This window comes from Micromys minutus, assembly GCF_963924665.1.
Source record: "Micromys minutus genome assembly, chromosome: 19".
NCBI lineage: Eukaryota > Metazoa > Chordata > Mammalia > Rodentia > Muridae > Micromys > Micromys minutus.
The window spans coordinates 41,680,566-41,695,572 of record NC_137954.1 but is presented as its reverse complement, the minus strand read 5'-3'; the positions used below and the strand labels follow the sequence as shown (position 1 = coordinate 41,695,572).

Sequence of the window (15,007 nt, the reverse complement as noted above, 5' to 3'; positions counted from 1 at the left end):
CGGCGCTCACGACCGAGGCCCGCAATGGTGATCTGCTGCGCGGCCGTGAACTGTTCCAACAGACAGGGCAAGGGCGAGAAACGCGCTGTCTCCTTCCACAGGTACGCGGCCCGCCTCTGGGTCCGCCACGCCCCCGCCCTGGCCAGGCCCGCGGGGAAACTGAGGCCGCGCCGCGGGCCGAGCTCGGGGGACAGGGAGTGGGGGGCCGGCTAGCCGAGTGCAACTGTGGGAGGTGGACGGGTCGTGGAGCTTTGTGACTTTGGCTTGGACTGCCGGCTTTGGGGACCAGCACGGCCATGCCTCGGGCTGAACGGCCAGAGGCCCCCGCCGCCACCTCCACCAACGGGCGTCGCACTGATTTGGGTTGGCGCTGCCAATTTCAGTAGTATTCTGCAAGGGCGCGTTCTCAGGTTCATCGTGCTCTTTGGTTTTGAGCAGTTCTCCACTCTTGCCTCGGCGGGGCAAACCCGCCTGGAGGTGTGTGGCAGGAGTGCGGCCCGGCGCACGCAGCCCTACTTCCTGCATCCATAGCCCTCATCGTTCTCCTCCGGGGTCCTGCGGCCCAGGCACTGATCACCTCCGCATCCTGCACTCTGGCAAAGGCCCGGGGGAGGACTGTGGAAGGGCTTTCCGGAGGGTTCTCGGGTGGCCCTTGTGCGGGCCGCTTTCGAGACTCCCCATTTCAGTTGATCCACTCCTGCGATTTCCAACAGGAGTGAACTGTGAGGAAAGGGACTCCAGCTTAGAAGCCACATCGCGCATCATGCCACCTCTTCGTATTTGGTGTTAAAATTTAAAGATGGGAATGGCACGTGTCTGTTGATGGTTCACAGGGTTACTTTAAGTCCTTGGGACCGAGTTCAAAACACAACCTAGTAACGTTAAACAAATTTACAAATCAACCAGAATGTTTCCGTAACAATTTCATTTAGAACACCTCCCAGAAGTTTTGTTAACAGTTTTTGAAAACGTTGGCTTCCCTCTAACATGGTATGGTAGACAGTGCCCAAATTGGGGCTGGGGGAACTCCAGAAATCTAGCTCACTGAACATCGACGGTTAGAAGATTAGAAGATCACGTTGCTTACGACGACCAGATTCATCCTATTAGGACCAGTCTTGTTTCACAGCAGGTTCCTGGAGGCTCGAAGAAGAGTTCAGGTGGAGCTCTTAGCACCTGAGTGTGGCCTACCATGCCTTGTCAGTTTGGTCTTAGATCTTGCCTTAATAAGTGACCATTACATAGCTTCATTAGATGAGGGAAGAAATTACCAAGTATGTTATTGAACATCTATTTTTTTCCCCAGTTTTCCTCTTACAACATTAAATTCTACATAAAGTTTAGAATTTTTGGTGTGTGTGTTTTGAGACAAGGTCTCACTGAATTGCCCTGTTGGCCTACAACTCATTGTTATAGTCTAGGCTGACCTCAAACTTGTGGAAGCCCTTCCTCTGCCTCCCAATCATGAAATACAAGCACGAGCCACCACACAGAACTTTTATTTTGAGTCAGGGTCTCTCCATAGCCTGACTGTCTGGAACTCACTTGTAGACCAGACTAGCCTTGAACTCTCCCGCCTCTGCCTCCGGTTTACACTACCACCCTAACCTTTGACTGGCTCACTCAACATAACTTCCCAAAGGTTTATCTAGGCTCCTAACTGAAGTTTTGCTGCCTAAGCACTCTTACCAGGAAACTATATTCCCTGATTCCCTGCTTTTTTTTTTTTTTTTTTCCTGTTCTTTTTTTTTTTCGTTTGTTTGTCTTTTTTTAAGACAAAAATCTCAGCAGAGACTGGCCTCGTTTGTAGCTAAGGATGACACTGAACTCTGCCGGGTAGGGCTCGGAATCGCTCTTTAGCTTGGCAGATGTTACACTCCTGATCCTTCTACCTCAGAGTGATGTCACAGTTGTGCCCCATTAGGCCTGATTAGAGCTTTCGGGCCTTTATGCTAAAGCTGTTTCCAAGGCCCTACTGAGCCTTGGCTGTGGTGGGTATTTAGCCAGGCTCTCAGATATCTCCTGAGCTCTTGTTCCCAGCTCTCATTAGAACCCTGCCTAGCTTCTCTTAGGGTTCTACCACCCACAAACATACTTGTCAGGTACTAGATGATTTGGTCACTGGTCTACTTCTGGAAGCTCTCTTGTCTAGATTCTACCTGCTGTCTCTATCCCTTTGTACCCAGGGTCATTTGCCACACCTATGAGTAATATCTGTAACCCTAATGGACTTTCTATACCCACCCTTGCTCTGAATAAGGACATGGAGACTTACTATATTTCTCACAAGCTTTGGGCACCAGCTGGGCAGCTTCTCAATTATTCTAACTCAACAACACTGCCAGGCCTCTATCCCACCACATGACCTAGTACCTGTCCATCTCTGTATCAACCTGGAGCCTGCTCCTTCATCCAAGTCACTCTGGGACTCTGCCTAAGACTATATTTCAGCCCAGAAGTCCCACCTTAACTCTCCAGCTCAGCTATTGGCCATTTGGTTATTTATTTGACCGACCAGAAGGTTCTGGAGACCAATGTTTACAAAATGCTAAGGCGGGGCATGCTTCTTAATGACAATACCAAAGTTGGGCCTGTAATCAGATCTTTGCCTCACATAAATTAGCATTTTAATAGTACAAAGATAAATCTTTATACAGTGTACAAAAACATCACATTAACAAATAGCCCTCATTTCTCTATATTACCCTATAGATAGGCTCAGTATCCTAAAATACGTACAGTAGAGTGTTTTCCTTTCCATTTCAGTGATGACCTGCCAGATGGTCCTGAAATCCTTATTAGGTTCTAAGCAGAGACCATCAGTATGGGTGTGGCTGCTTTGCAAAGACTTGATGACTTGATTTGCTTCTATTGACGGTAGTTTCGGAAGAAAGCATCTCAATATTTCTAAGAACTTTGTTATTTGTTCTGCAGGTTTCCCCTAAAGGACTCCAAACGACTGATCCAGTGGTTAAAAGCTGTTCAGAGGGATAATTGGACCCCAACTAAGTATTCATTCCTCTGTAGTGAGCATTTTACCAAAGACAGCTTCTCCAAAAGGCTGGAGGACCAGCATCGCCTGCTGAAGCCCACAGCTGTGCCCTCTATTTTCCACCTGTCGGAGAAGAAGAGGGGGGCTGGAGGACATGGCCATGCTAGGAGAAAGACCACAGGGGCCGCGAGGGGCCACGCAAGCGCAGCAGCAGGAAAAGGAACCACAGGGTCTTCACAGTCTTCAAGCGATGACTTGATGGCCAAGCCAGAGCCCCGAAAGTTGAAGCGAGCTTCTCCACCAGATGATGCAGCCCCCAAGGCCACCCCAGGTGCTGTCAGCCAGGAGCCGGGTGAGTCTCTGGAAAGAACTCCAGGAGATGATCAGGCTGCCCCATTGGCCGGAGGCCAGGAAGAGGCACAAGTGTCTGCTACAGAGGCTGACCACCAGAAGGCTTCTTCCTCTGCCGACACAGACGGGGCAGACAAGAGTGGCATTTCCATGGACGACTTCACACCCCCAGGATCTGGAGCCTGCAAGTTCATTGGCTCACTTCATTCATATAGTTTCTCCTCCAAGCACACTCGAGAGAGGCCATCTGTCCCTCGTGAGCCCATGGACCGAAAGAGGCTGAAAAGAGATCTAGAGCCAAGATGCACTGGGAATAGTGTGGCCCAGAGTCCCCCAAGTTCCTCACTTACAGCAACCCCTCAAAAGGCTTCCCAGAGCCCCTCTGCCCCTCCTACTGATGTGACCCCAAAGCCAGCGGCAGAAGCGGTGCAGAGTGAGCACAGTGACGCCAACCCCATGTCTATCAATGAGGTCATCCTGTCGGCCTCAGGGGCCTGCAAGCTCATCGACTCTCTGCACTCCTACTGCTTCTCCGCCCGGCAGCACAAGAGTCAGGTATGCTGCCTGCGCGAGCAGGTTGAAAAGAAGAACGGAGAGCTAAAGAGCCTTCGGCAGAGGGTCAGCCGATCTGACAGCCAGGTGCGCAAGCTGCGGGAGAAGCTGGACGAGCTGAGAAGAGCAAGTCTCCCCTACCTCCCCTACCTAAGTGGCCTGCTGCCCCCCAGCCACGGTCAGTACTTAGCAGAGGCACGCCCCTGCCTTCCTTACCCTAGCTAGGTTTTCCTGCTGTGTGTCAGGCTTCTCTCTGGGCTACACACTGCCTGTGTTGATTGCCCAGCAGCTGACCTGGTCTCAGGAGAAGGGCATGAAGATTTAGCATTGCAAGTAGCCAGGTGTGGTGACCACACCTTTAATCCCAGTGCCCTGGAAGCTGAGGCCGGTGGATCTGTGAGTTCAAGGCCAGCCTGGTCCACAGATCAAGGTCAGCCAAGGCTGTATAATGAGGCTTATGTCTCCAAAAAGTGTTCCTTAAGAGTAAGAATAGTGTTCAGTACATATGGGAAATTTTTCTGACTGCATTCACTTTAACTGTACCAGCGTTTGCCAGTTTGGGTGTGATGGACTGACCTGGCTGCTAGAGCAGAAGTTTCAGGGTCTCCTGAACCCCAATGGAGAGAGTGAAGCCTATGATTTTTGGGTGCATCCTGGGAAGATGAGCCTGGGTCACAAGCTGACCTGGGCTGCTGCTTTTGTAAGCCTTATCCCTGATGTTGCTTTTGGTGTTCTTTTGCTGTGACTGCTAGTACAGGACTTTCTGAAGAGCCCGGCAGTTTCTACATTGTCTCCGATTTCATTATTGTGTTGCTGCTTTCTCCTTGCTTTGGTTTTCTTCCAGCTTCTACAAAGTTTCCTAACCTGAAGCCGGTGTCCCTTTCTCCCCTGTGGCCATTCTGGACTCACTGTATTTTTTTATATTTTTATAAAACAAAAAGTTGTTTTATAAAGAACCTTATACTCATTGGTCACCAATGTTTTGTCAACTCAGCCTTAAGTCCTTACTCCTGCAGCTATTTGAGTCATGGTGATGGCTCTGAATAAATAGGTTGAGAGAGGGGAGATATGGTTTGGAGTTATTTTAGATTCTTTTATTATGAGGTTAGTGCTGTGCTGTTGTTGAGCCTGCTTTTTGAAATGTTGAGATCATTGTGGCTAGGACAAGTGGTTTGAACCTGAGTCATCAGACTTGTGGACAAGTGTCTTTACTTTTGACTTGGGTTCAGAAGTATGCTGTACCCTGGCCGGTTACATTGTTCTTTTCCTGCTCTGAGACTGAAATCTCCCTGGTATGAGTCAGCAGATTGTTGCCTAACTTCTTGTATTCAGTCAGCTGATTTCTAGAAAGGTGAGGCACACTCTTACTGCACTTCCAGGGGTGCCTAGTCCTTCCTATGTGTCTGTCAAGTTACTGGTTTGGGTTAAGTCTTTTTACACAGGGTCTGATCATGCAGCTCAGGCTAGCCTTGACCTTCCAAGTACTAGTATTACACACTTGAACCACCACCATACTTGCAAGTATCTCGCCTTTTGCTTTAGACGTCAAAACCTTGTCAGATGTGTGCATTTTCCTGATCGTTGACACAGCAAACCTTTCTCTCATTTAAAGACCTCCTTTTTTGAGCTTCAGTCTTACTTTGCTGCTCAAGCTTCATTCCAACTTCACGTTCTGCCTCGGCCTCCGGTTCCGTCCGTAGTTGGAGTCTCAAGACTTAGTCACCCCTTCCAGTTCAAGGCTTTCCGTCCTTGCAGTGTAGCCAGGTCTGGCCTTGAACTACTACCGATCCTCCTGCCTTATCCTCCCCTCCCAAGTGCTGGAAAGATAGACTTGGGCCACCAAACCTAACTGAGTCATATTTCTCCATGCCCTTAATTTCATAGGTCTTTTAATTTTTATAAATAAATTTTAATTGAACCTAAAAATTGTTTTATAAAGAACTTTAATCTACTTATATTTATCAATAAGTTGAGAATTTTATTTTTAGCTGTTCTCTTTTTGTTGTCAATGTGTCTGTCTAGTCTCACTCTGCAGCTCTTATCTGGCTTGGAGACATCAAACTCAGCAATCTTCCTGCTTTGACCTTAAAGCATTAGTGTTGCAAGGGTGAACCACCACACCCAGTTTAAAAAACAAACATTCAATTCTGGGTGTGGTGGTATACATGCCTTCAGGACTTGAAAACAAGAAATTCTTACTGGGCTACTTGAGACCCTGTCTCAGAAAGGGAAAAACAAAATGTATGTATGTATTATTCTTTCTGTGAATAGATGTAGCTGATGGGTTACTATATATTAGCTTCCCTAGGTCACAAAGGTCCCAGTGTCTTGGTTTGTATTGCTTGGGGTTTTTTTGTTTGTTTGTTTGTTTTAAGATTTATTTATTTATTTTACACATGAGCACACTGTAGCTGTCTTCAGACACACGAGAAGAGGGCATCAGATCCCATTACAGATGGCTGTGAGCCACCATGTGGTTGCTGGGAATTGAACTCAGGACCTCTGGAAGAGCAGTCAGTGCTCTAACCACTGAGCCATCTCTCCAGCCCACTTGTTTTTTTATATCTTCAAGTAACCATTATATATTTAGTTTTAAAATTACATTCTGCTGCTTACTTTATTCACCACTGTGTACGTATCCAAGTTTGTCCTTTTTTGGAAACATATAGTGGCTTTTATGTTTTGCTCTTGTTTTTAATTCTTTTGGGTTGTTTTTTAAAGGCATGCACTACCACCTGGCTAAGTTTATTTCTTTCATTCATGGATTTGTGTCTGCTTGTGTCAGCAGGAAGCAGAAGAGGGCTTTGGATGGGGATTAGAACCATTATCCTGAAGTGCTCCTAACCACCTAGCAATACCTCCAGCCTTTCTGTTTGGTTCTGAGAAGGTTCTCACTGCTTGAGGCTCTCTGGCCTCCAGCAGAGATCCACTTGCCCTGCCTCCTGAGTCTTGGGATTAAAGGCATATGCCACCATGCTCAGGATCTGGTCATTTTTTTATTTTTGTTTTTTGAAGTTCATGTTCTAGTGCAGTTTTGACAAAGAGCCAGTTTGTGGTTGACAGGGGTTTTGTTTTTTTATTTGTTTTCCCTTAAGTTTAAGAGAGCCTTTCCAGTCTGATTTGAAGGAATTATTCTGAATCTGTTTCTTATGCCAGTTAGACTTTAATTAGCTTATTTATACATGACTTGCCCCTTCTTAGAGAATAATAAGAGTTCTTTTGGCCTGGAGTATGTAGACTGCCACCTCTTACATCTGGTGTTGACCTTGTCACACTTGTCCTATGTGTTCTTCGACCTAAAAGTCCAGGTTTCAAATATGGAATGTTGTTGTCTTGGTGTGTTGGAAAGGAATGCCTTGGTCTATGCAGCATTGCTCAGTGAGGTAGAGGGGTTGCCCTTTGCTTTGTAGGAAATGGCAAGAGCTACCAGGAAATAAAGAGGAAGAACTACAGTAGTCAGAGGTACTGGGTTGGAACCTAAGAAGGAAAAGAGTATCCAGGGCAGAAGACTAGAGCTAGGCCTAAACACTGGAGAAAATGGTCCTTCTTCCCCTACAGGAGCCAAGACCAGGGACATGGGCTATAGTGAAGGAATTGGGCATAAGATGTGTTCAGGTATTACCAAGGGGCTTTGAAAAAGACCCATCCTGGGCTGGAGAGATGGCTCAGTGGTTAAGAGCATTGACTGCTTTTCCAGAGGTCCTGAGTTCAAATCCTAGCAACCACATGGTGGCTCACAACCATCTGTAATGAGATCTGATGCCCTCATCAGGTGTCTGAAGATAGCTACAGTGGTGTACTTATATATAATAAATTAAAAAAATCTTTTTTAAAGAAAGATTTAAAAAAAAGAATACCCATCCTAAAACTGGGGTATGAGATCCAAGAGATGAGGGACTGCTGAAGGACGGAGCTGGCTCTTTCCAGAAGAGCTCAGGAAGGCAAGGGGCTCTGGGCTGTGTGGAGAAAGGTGACTGTCCAGTTGCCATAGGGTGGAGGGCGGGAGCCCAGTGTAGGTAGTGTGGGAAAGGTGAGCCATGATGCAGGATCCGGACAGTGGCTTCTTTAAGAAGCCAGTTCGCCTTGCTGGGAGAGCCAGTGGACAGTAGCCTAAAGGGACATGCCCCGGGGAAAAGTCCTGCTTTTCATGGTGAGGACCCTGCAAGGCCCTAGGGAAGTATAAAGCAGGATCTCAGCCTGGGAATGGTGGACAGGAGTCAGGTTTGTGTCCCTTCTCTGTCAGGCCAGGTCCGGCTTGTGAGTCTGGAGGAAAGCAGAGGGTTCTGAGCAGGAAATCTTGAAAGGACTCCATCTTGTGCTCCTGGCCTGTCAGTACAGTGCTGTTGGTCTTTTGCTCTAGCTGGTCTCTACTCAAATGGATTCCTTCACTGGAGAAGGATTTCCTTGGTCACTTTTTAGTTTTAAATGAAGACTGAAGATGACTGACGATATGTTTATTCATTACTTTTTATTAGCCAGTCCTTTCATTTGTGGCCAATTTACCCAGAGTGGAACATCTGGGCCCATAGGCTTCACTGCCCTCCAAAAGTGTAGCAGATTCTCCTTCTGATGCGGTGCCTCTAGCTCCTCAGACCTTTACTTCACATTGGTTCCCAGAATAAGAGTGTTTTCTGTGGCCTGTTAAGGAAACATTTGCTGTCATTGCCTGTGTGTCTGCTTGTCCCTCCTCACTGCCGCTGCTCACCCTGCTTTGATTTACCTGTGTGTGGGTGCCACAGTGCATGTGTGGAAATCAGAAGACAACTTTGGGCGTCAGTTCTCTGGCAGGTCTTTTGTCCCCGCTGTACTGCATATCCAAGCTGAGAGAGCTTCCAAGTGATTCTCGTCTCCTTTAAGGGAGCAGAGAATATAGGTCCTGGACATTGACCAGGTCGTCAGATTTGTCATCAGGTGTCCTCAGCAGCCTTTAGTTTTGTGTTTGTGAGACAGAATAGGGCTGTATACTCTAGGATGTCATCAACACCTCCTGAGTGCTGGATTACATGCCTGGTTTGCACTTGGGTGGTTTTGGTTTTTTTAGGTTTATTTTATTATTTTATGGATATGATGATTTTGCCTTCATGAATGCATATGCACCATGTGTCCACTGAGGCCTGAAGAGGGCATTGGACTCCTAGGAACTGGGGTTATTATAGTTATGAGCTACCATGGGAATTGAACCATGGTCCGTCCTCTTGCACAAACAACAAGTACTCTTAACCACTGACCTAACCCAGCTCTACAGCCCAGAATTTTTTTTAATATGTGATATTATGTATCCCTCATAGAGTGTCAAACAGGATTGATTTCATTGTCCTAAAGGCCTTATTGTCTACCTGTTCATCTCCCCTCTATGAGAAAATATAGTCATCTTTTTTCACTTAGCCCTCTCTGTGTGTGTTTTATTAGCGTTTGTTTTTATGTGGGCCCTGGTCCTCAGACTCTGTTCTTGTGCTCTCCAGCTCCTTAAAGATTTGTGTATTCTTTGTATGTATATGAGTGCTATCTGCATATACACCTGCAGGCCAGAAGAGGGCACCAGATCTCATTATAGATGGTTGTGAGCCACCATGTGGTTGCTGGAAATTGAACTCAGGACCTCTGGAAGAGCAGCCAATGCTCTTAACGCTGAGCCATCTCTCCAGCCCCCTCCCAGGCCTATTTTATTAAGTTTTTCCTTAACTTTTTGTTGAGTTTTATAAGTTCCTTGTGTAAATTAGTTATGTCTCTCATGAATTATGTGTTTTGCAAAGAAAGATAGAACTTCTCCCAGTTTGATCTGCCTGTTCAGCAGGCTTTGGCAGAGCAAAAGTTTGTTTCTTGTTGGTTGATTGATTGGTGATTAAACCAGTGGCTTTGCCTATGCCACACACGTGCTACCCCAACAGTGTTTTCAACCATGGATGTTTTCAATTTTTTTTTTAATTTTTTATGTGTATAGTGTTTTGCCTGCATGTATGTCTGTGCGTGCCTAATTATGTCTGTGCGTGCCTAATGCCCACCATAGCCAAAGAGGTTATTGGATCACCTGGAGTTACACACAGATGTGAGCCTGCCAGGAAAATGGGGTAAATGTTCCATATCCCCGTCTTTCTACCCTTTAAGCCCGGCAGTGTTCTTTGTCTGCAGTCCCACTACTCTGGTAGAGTTTGCTAAGGACTGTTTTGTCTCCTTTCTTTGGAGGTCAGGGTCCAGGTCTGAGCTGTCTGTTAAGTGCTGATTTTGCAAATATAAAATGGTCAGTCAAAAGTAGGCCATTGTTGTAGTATCGTGGTAGGCAATGCTGGTGTGGAGGGTGCCTGGAGTTTGGCTAGTCTATAAAAAGAATAGGTTCTCAGAATTGTTACTTTGGTTTTTATTCAGTTTATTTTGTTTTTTTATGCTTGTTTGTTTTATTTTCTATTCCCCCGTCCCCCGCCCCCCGGAAGGGAGTTCTCTTTCCCTATCTGAGCTGAGTGGGCTGCCAGGGCCCAGCTCATTCTTTCTTATCAGCTTCTTCCTATGTGGGTCACGCTTTTGGGATTACTTCTAAAAGCTCTTAGCTGAATCAAGGTTACCTAGATTGTCTCTGTTGTTTCAGGGACTTTTATAGCTTTGTATTTTTACATTTGGGTCTGTGGTCTATCTTGAGATAATTTTTCTACTACTTTAGAAGTACAGTAAAGTTGGAATTGGACAGCTTTGCCTGCTCTACTTCCAGTGTAGTGATAACCACTGTAGACCCGTTACCTTTCCTTGTAGTCTTGAGACTTCAACATGCCCAGTGTAACAGTATTGTTTCTTCATAAACCTTTTCACTTACTTAGATTTTATGTTATCATTTACCTAGTTTGGTACTTTCCCTCAAAACTGACACATATTTTTATGAAATTTAAGATGGCTTAACAGGTAAAGAGACTTTAGGGTGATGACCTGAGTTTAGTCCCCAGGAACCACAAGGTGGAAAGGAGAAAACAGATTTCCAACTGTACTCTTTGGCACACAGATGCCCACAGATGTGCACACATGTGCACACTAAATAAATAAATGCTAAACTTCGCACATATATGTTTCATGTATATGTATTTCATTAGATTTATACCTAAATAGTCCCTTTTGGTGCAGATGTGAATTTTTTATCAGTTTAATTATAAAAATTCCATTTGCTTATTATAGCACACAGGAAATAAATAATTTTATCTATTAACACTGTATCCTAAATTCTTGCTAAAATAGCACATTAGTTCCACAAGGTTTTTGTAGATTCCCTGAGTTTTCTGCAAGTTTATTTCATATCATTGATTGACAAGGACACTATTTTTGCTTTCCAATCTGTGTCTTTATTTTTCATTCCTACTCTGTGGAATGAAATATATATATATATATATCCTTTTATTCTATTGTACTCTCTGGGACATTCAGGGTGATATTAAAAGGCAGCATCTGTATTGGTCCTGAGTTTAAGAGAAGGCCTTTGGCGTCTCCCTTCCCATATGTGTCATTATGATATAAGTATTGTGACATAGCACTCCTGAAACCTTTGTAATGTGTGTTATGGACGTGAACAGCACCTTCAGCTAATGAATCTGTGCTAATGTGTTCTCTCCGTGACAAGTAAGCCTGGTCACCACTGAAGCCAGCCATGCAATTGGAGGGGTGGAACTGAAATCTGCACCGAGGCCTCTGGCTAGAGACTGCGTTAATCAACAACAACCGGTGATTTGGCCATCGGCGCCTATACAGTGAGGCCCTCAAAGTTCATAGAACTGGGCAGGCAAATATGTGCAGGTGCTGAGAAGCTGGCCTGCTGGGGGAGGGGAGCTCGCACCCATCCCTGCCTTGTGATGGCTAAGTTTGTTGTGCTTTGTAGCTTAGAAGATGGTCTTTTTTGGTTACTATTCTGTGAACTTAAGAACAACATACGGTGTGTTGTTGGATAGAGCAGTCTTAAGACGTTGATTATGGCCCTGAATCAATGATTAATTTTTTAAAATCATTGGGTCAGCCTTTTTCTGGCAGGGGCCCTGGCTTTCTGTAGGGGTTTATCTGCTGCTCCAACAATCCTGTCATGTTTGTATCATAAATTTCCATGTTCTGATGCTAAGGACATGTGTCTTAAAGATTGGTTCCTTCACTTTTGAGTTGAAACTTTATTATGTAATAGCCTGGTAGGGTTTGTTTGTTTGTTTTCAAGACAGGGTTTTTCTGGTTGTCCTAGATCTCAGAGACCAAGCTGACTCCAACACAGATGGCCTTCCTCTGTCCCCTAAGTGACTAATACCTCGAATTTTAATTAGTTTTAAAAAAATGTTAGCATGACACATCTATTTTCTTTGAGTTTCCTGTGCAATTCAGACTAACCTTGAGCTTGATATTCTTCCTGAGCCTCTGAAATATGAACTACATAGCAAGACCTCGTGTCAAAAAGAGAGAGAAAAGATTAAGAAAATTATAACCCTAGGTTTGATCCTAATCATGGCAGAAAGGGAAAAGAGACTCTGTCTTGCCTCCATCTACTTCTGATGCTCTTCCTTTTTATGTGGGTTTGAGTTTCTGACCTAAAGCTCTATTTGGAATAAGTTTCCTCCTCAATTTTTGACTGAAAGTGCTTTCTTCCTTGCCTCTGAAGAGTGATTTCACTAGCTTCAGAATATAAACACTACGTGTTGTTATTATAGCCGGACAGTGATGGCGCACAACTTTAATCCCTGCACTCATGAGGCAGAGGCAGGTAGATCTCTGTGAGATCAGGGCCAGCCTAGTCTACGGAAGGAGTTCTGAGACAGCTGAGGAAACCCCATCTCAAAAACTCCCCTCAAAAAAATTATTTGCTTTTATAATCTCCCCCCCCCCGTGTGTGTGTGTGTGTGTGTGTGTGTGTGTGTGTGTGTGTAGAGCATGTCATACATATGTGGAGGTAAGTCAGAGGACAACTTGTAGGAGTCATTTGGTCCTGGGGACCAAACTCAGTTATTAGCCTTGGTAGCAAGCATTTTTACCTACTGAACCGTCTCTGAAGTCCTTGTTTTGTTTTTAATATGTGGTGCTGTTAGGAGTTATACTAGAAATAATGAGCCCAAGGAATGGGCATAAAAGTTTTTACCAGACCAGAATTGATTACGGGTTTTAATGAAGAATGTATACCATGGACAGAAACACAGTGAAGTTTGGTGAAGTCTCAGAGAATAGCTCCCTAAGGAGTAAATGGTAAGTTCTAGAGCAGTTAAGAGATGTGACCTTGCTCTGTCTCCTGGGCTGTATGTGGGTCATGTTTAAATAGGTATGAGGAGGACAGCTCCCTATCTTATTGGGTAGGAAATTTTATAACTCCACTTGTCTTCCCTGAGAAAAATTAGGTGCTAATTGTTTGTATAAGACATTACAAGTCTTTTAAAAATTTTATTATTATTACACTTTTTAAATTTTTGTGTGTGCACATACATGCACCACAGCACACATGTGGCAGTCAGTCTAAAGACAACTTGATGGGATTCATTTTCTCTTTTTACTATGTGGGTCCTAGGGATTGAGCTCAGGTCATGAGGCTTAGCAGCAAACACCTTTACTCACTGAGCCATCTCACTGGCCCCACAGAGTGTATTCTGTTTATCAGAAATGTGTCTCTGAACATGTGAGCTATTTTGTCTCTCTCTCACACTTGTCCCTTCTGTTGATTTTCCTTTATAAAATCCCAAAGAATTTATGCTTTTCTTTTGAAGCAGTAAATGCCTGGGCATAGGCCACATCTGATCACTTGTTTTTTACAAACAAGATCTTGCTAGAATATGGTAGTAAAATAAACTGTTACTGGCTAAATTTTTAGAATATCTAACCTAAATTACCTGGAGGCATTATTTTTATAGTGTGAAATTACCCTTTTTATTCTCACAAACTTAACTAATCCTTTAGATATGTTTGTTTCATGTATATGGGTGAATTACCTGCATTGTATGTTCACCACCTTCAGAGGGCAGAAGAGGGGTTGGATATCCTGGAACTGGGGCTAATGGTTGTGAAACACCATGTGGGTTCAGGAAGCCAAACCTGGGTCCTTCACAAAGCAGCAAATGCACTTTACTGTTGAGTCAACTCTCCAGCCCTAGAGACTTATAGACTGAGGGAATTAGGACTGAGCATCTACGTATTCTTTGTATTCACAGGACAGCTTGAATTCAGTCCTGTCGGTGGGAACTTTGTCTGATAAACACATCGAATACGTGTTTCTAACGGAACATAACAAATACACCAAATGATAGACCAGGCAAAGGCTGGACCAGGAAAAGCAAATGCCTGAGGCAGCCAGAACAGTAACTCAGAACAAGGCTGGAGCCACTGGATAAATGAGTCAGGTCCTGGTGGCACTTGGTCTGTAAGTAACTTTTAAGGTGGAGGCAGGGGGATCAGAAGTTCAAGGTCATCTATGTAGTGATTTCGAGGTCAGCCTAGGCTACATTTTCGACCCTATTTTCGAGGGGTGGTGGTGACGGGGAGCAGAGAGAAGAGACTCAGAGAACATCTGACAAGACTGCATCTAGTCAGAGCACACCCTTAGCAGAGACAAGCTAGGAAGTAACAAACTGAGAGGACCCATGAACGCAGCATGGTCAGAGTGAAGCTCGTTATAGAGACAAAGAGATGAGCTGCTGTTGGTTAAAAAAAAAAAAAAAAAAAGGTAAACAATACTTCAAGAGTCCATCCAGGTTCCTGTGTATAATGTGTCATCACTAAGAGACTGTAGAGGGAGCTCCTCTACAGTAGAGAAGGGGAGGGGGAATAAGGAAGAGAGATACTCAGGAGATAGGCTAGCAGAGACAGGAGACCCCCTTGGCTTTTCATGGAAAGAACCTAGTAGGCTTTCTGGATTCCTGGAGCAGAGTTACTAAGGCAAAAGGTGGCTGGTGGTTGAGAAGCCAGAGATTGAGCAGGGCTAATGTGAAAGAGTCTGGTGAGCCTGGCATGGTGACCACACCTTTAATCTAAGCACTGGGGAGGCAGAGGCAGGTCTGGTGCACAAAGTGAGTTCCAAGACAGCCAGGCTTGCTATGGAAAACCCAATCTCAACAGCTATCACCATCTGGTGAGATCAGTCTGACATCCCTCTCAGATCCGATGGTCCAGTAACAAGGCCGTGAG

The 15,007-nt window shown here is 44.9% G+C and overlaps 1 protein-coding gene across 1 annotated transcript in view; it reads left to right on the top strand.

Moving 5' to 3' along the window:
- The first annotated feature begins 6 nt into the window (after positions 1-6).
- Positions 7-15,007, top strand: part of THAP4 (THAP domain containing 4) — a 35,428-nt gene continuing 20,427 nt past the window's right edge. Inside the window, exons 1-2 of the mRNA XM_080932755.1 lie at positions 7-101; positions 2,935-4,073. Coding sequence (XP_080788881.1) covers positions 25-101; positions 2,935-4,073 — 1,216 coding nt within the window. The 5' untranslated portion in view covers positions 7-24. The remainder of the gene's footprint in view (positions 102-2,934; positions 4,074-15,007) is intronic.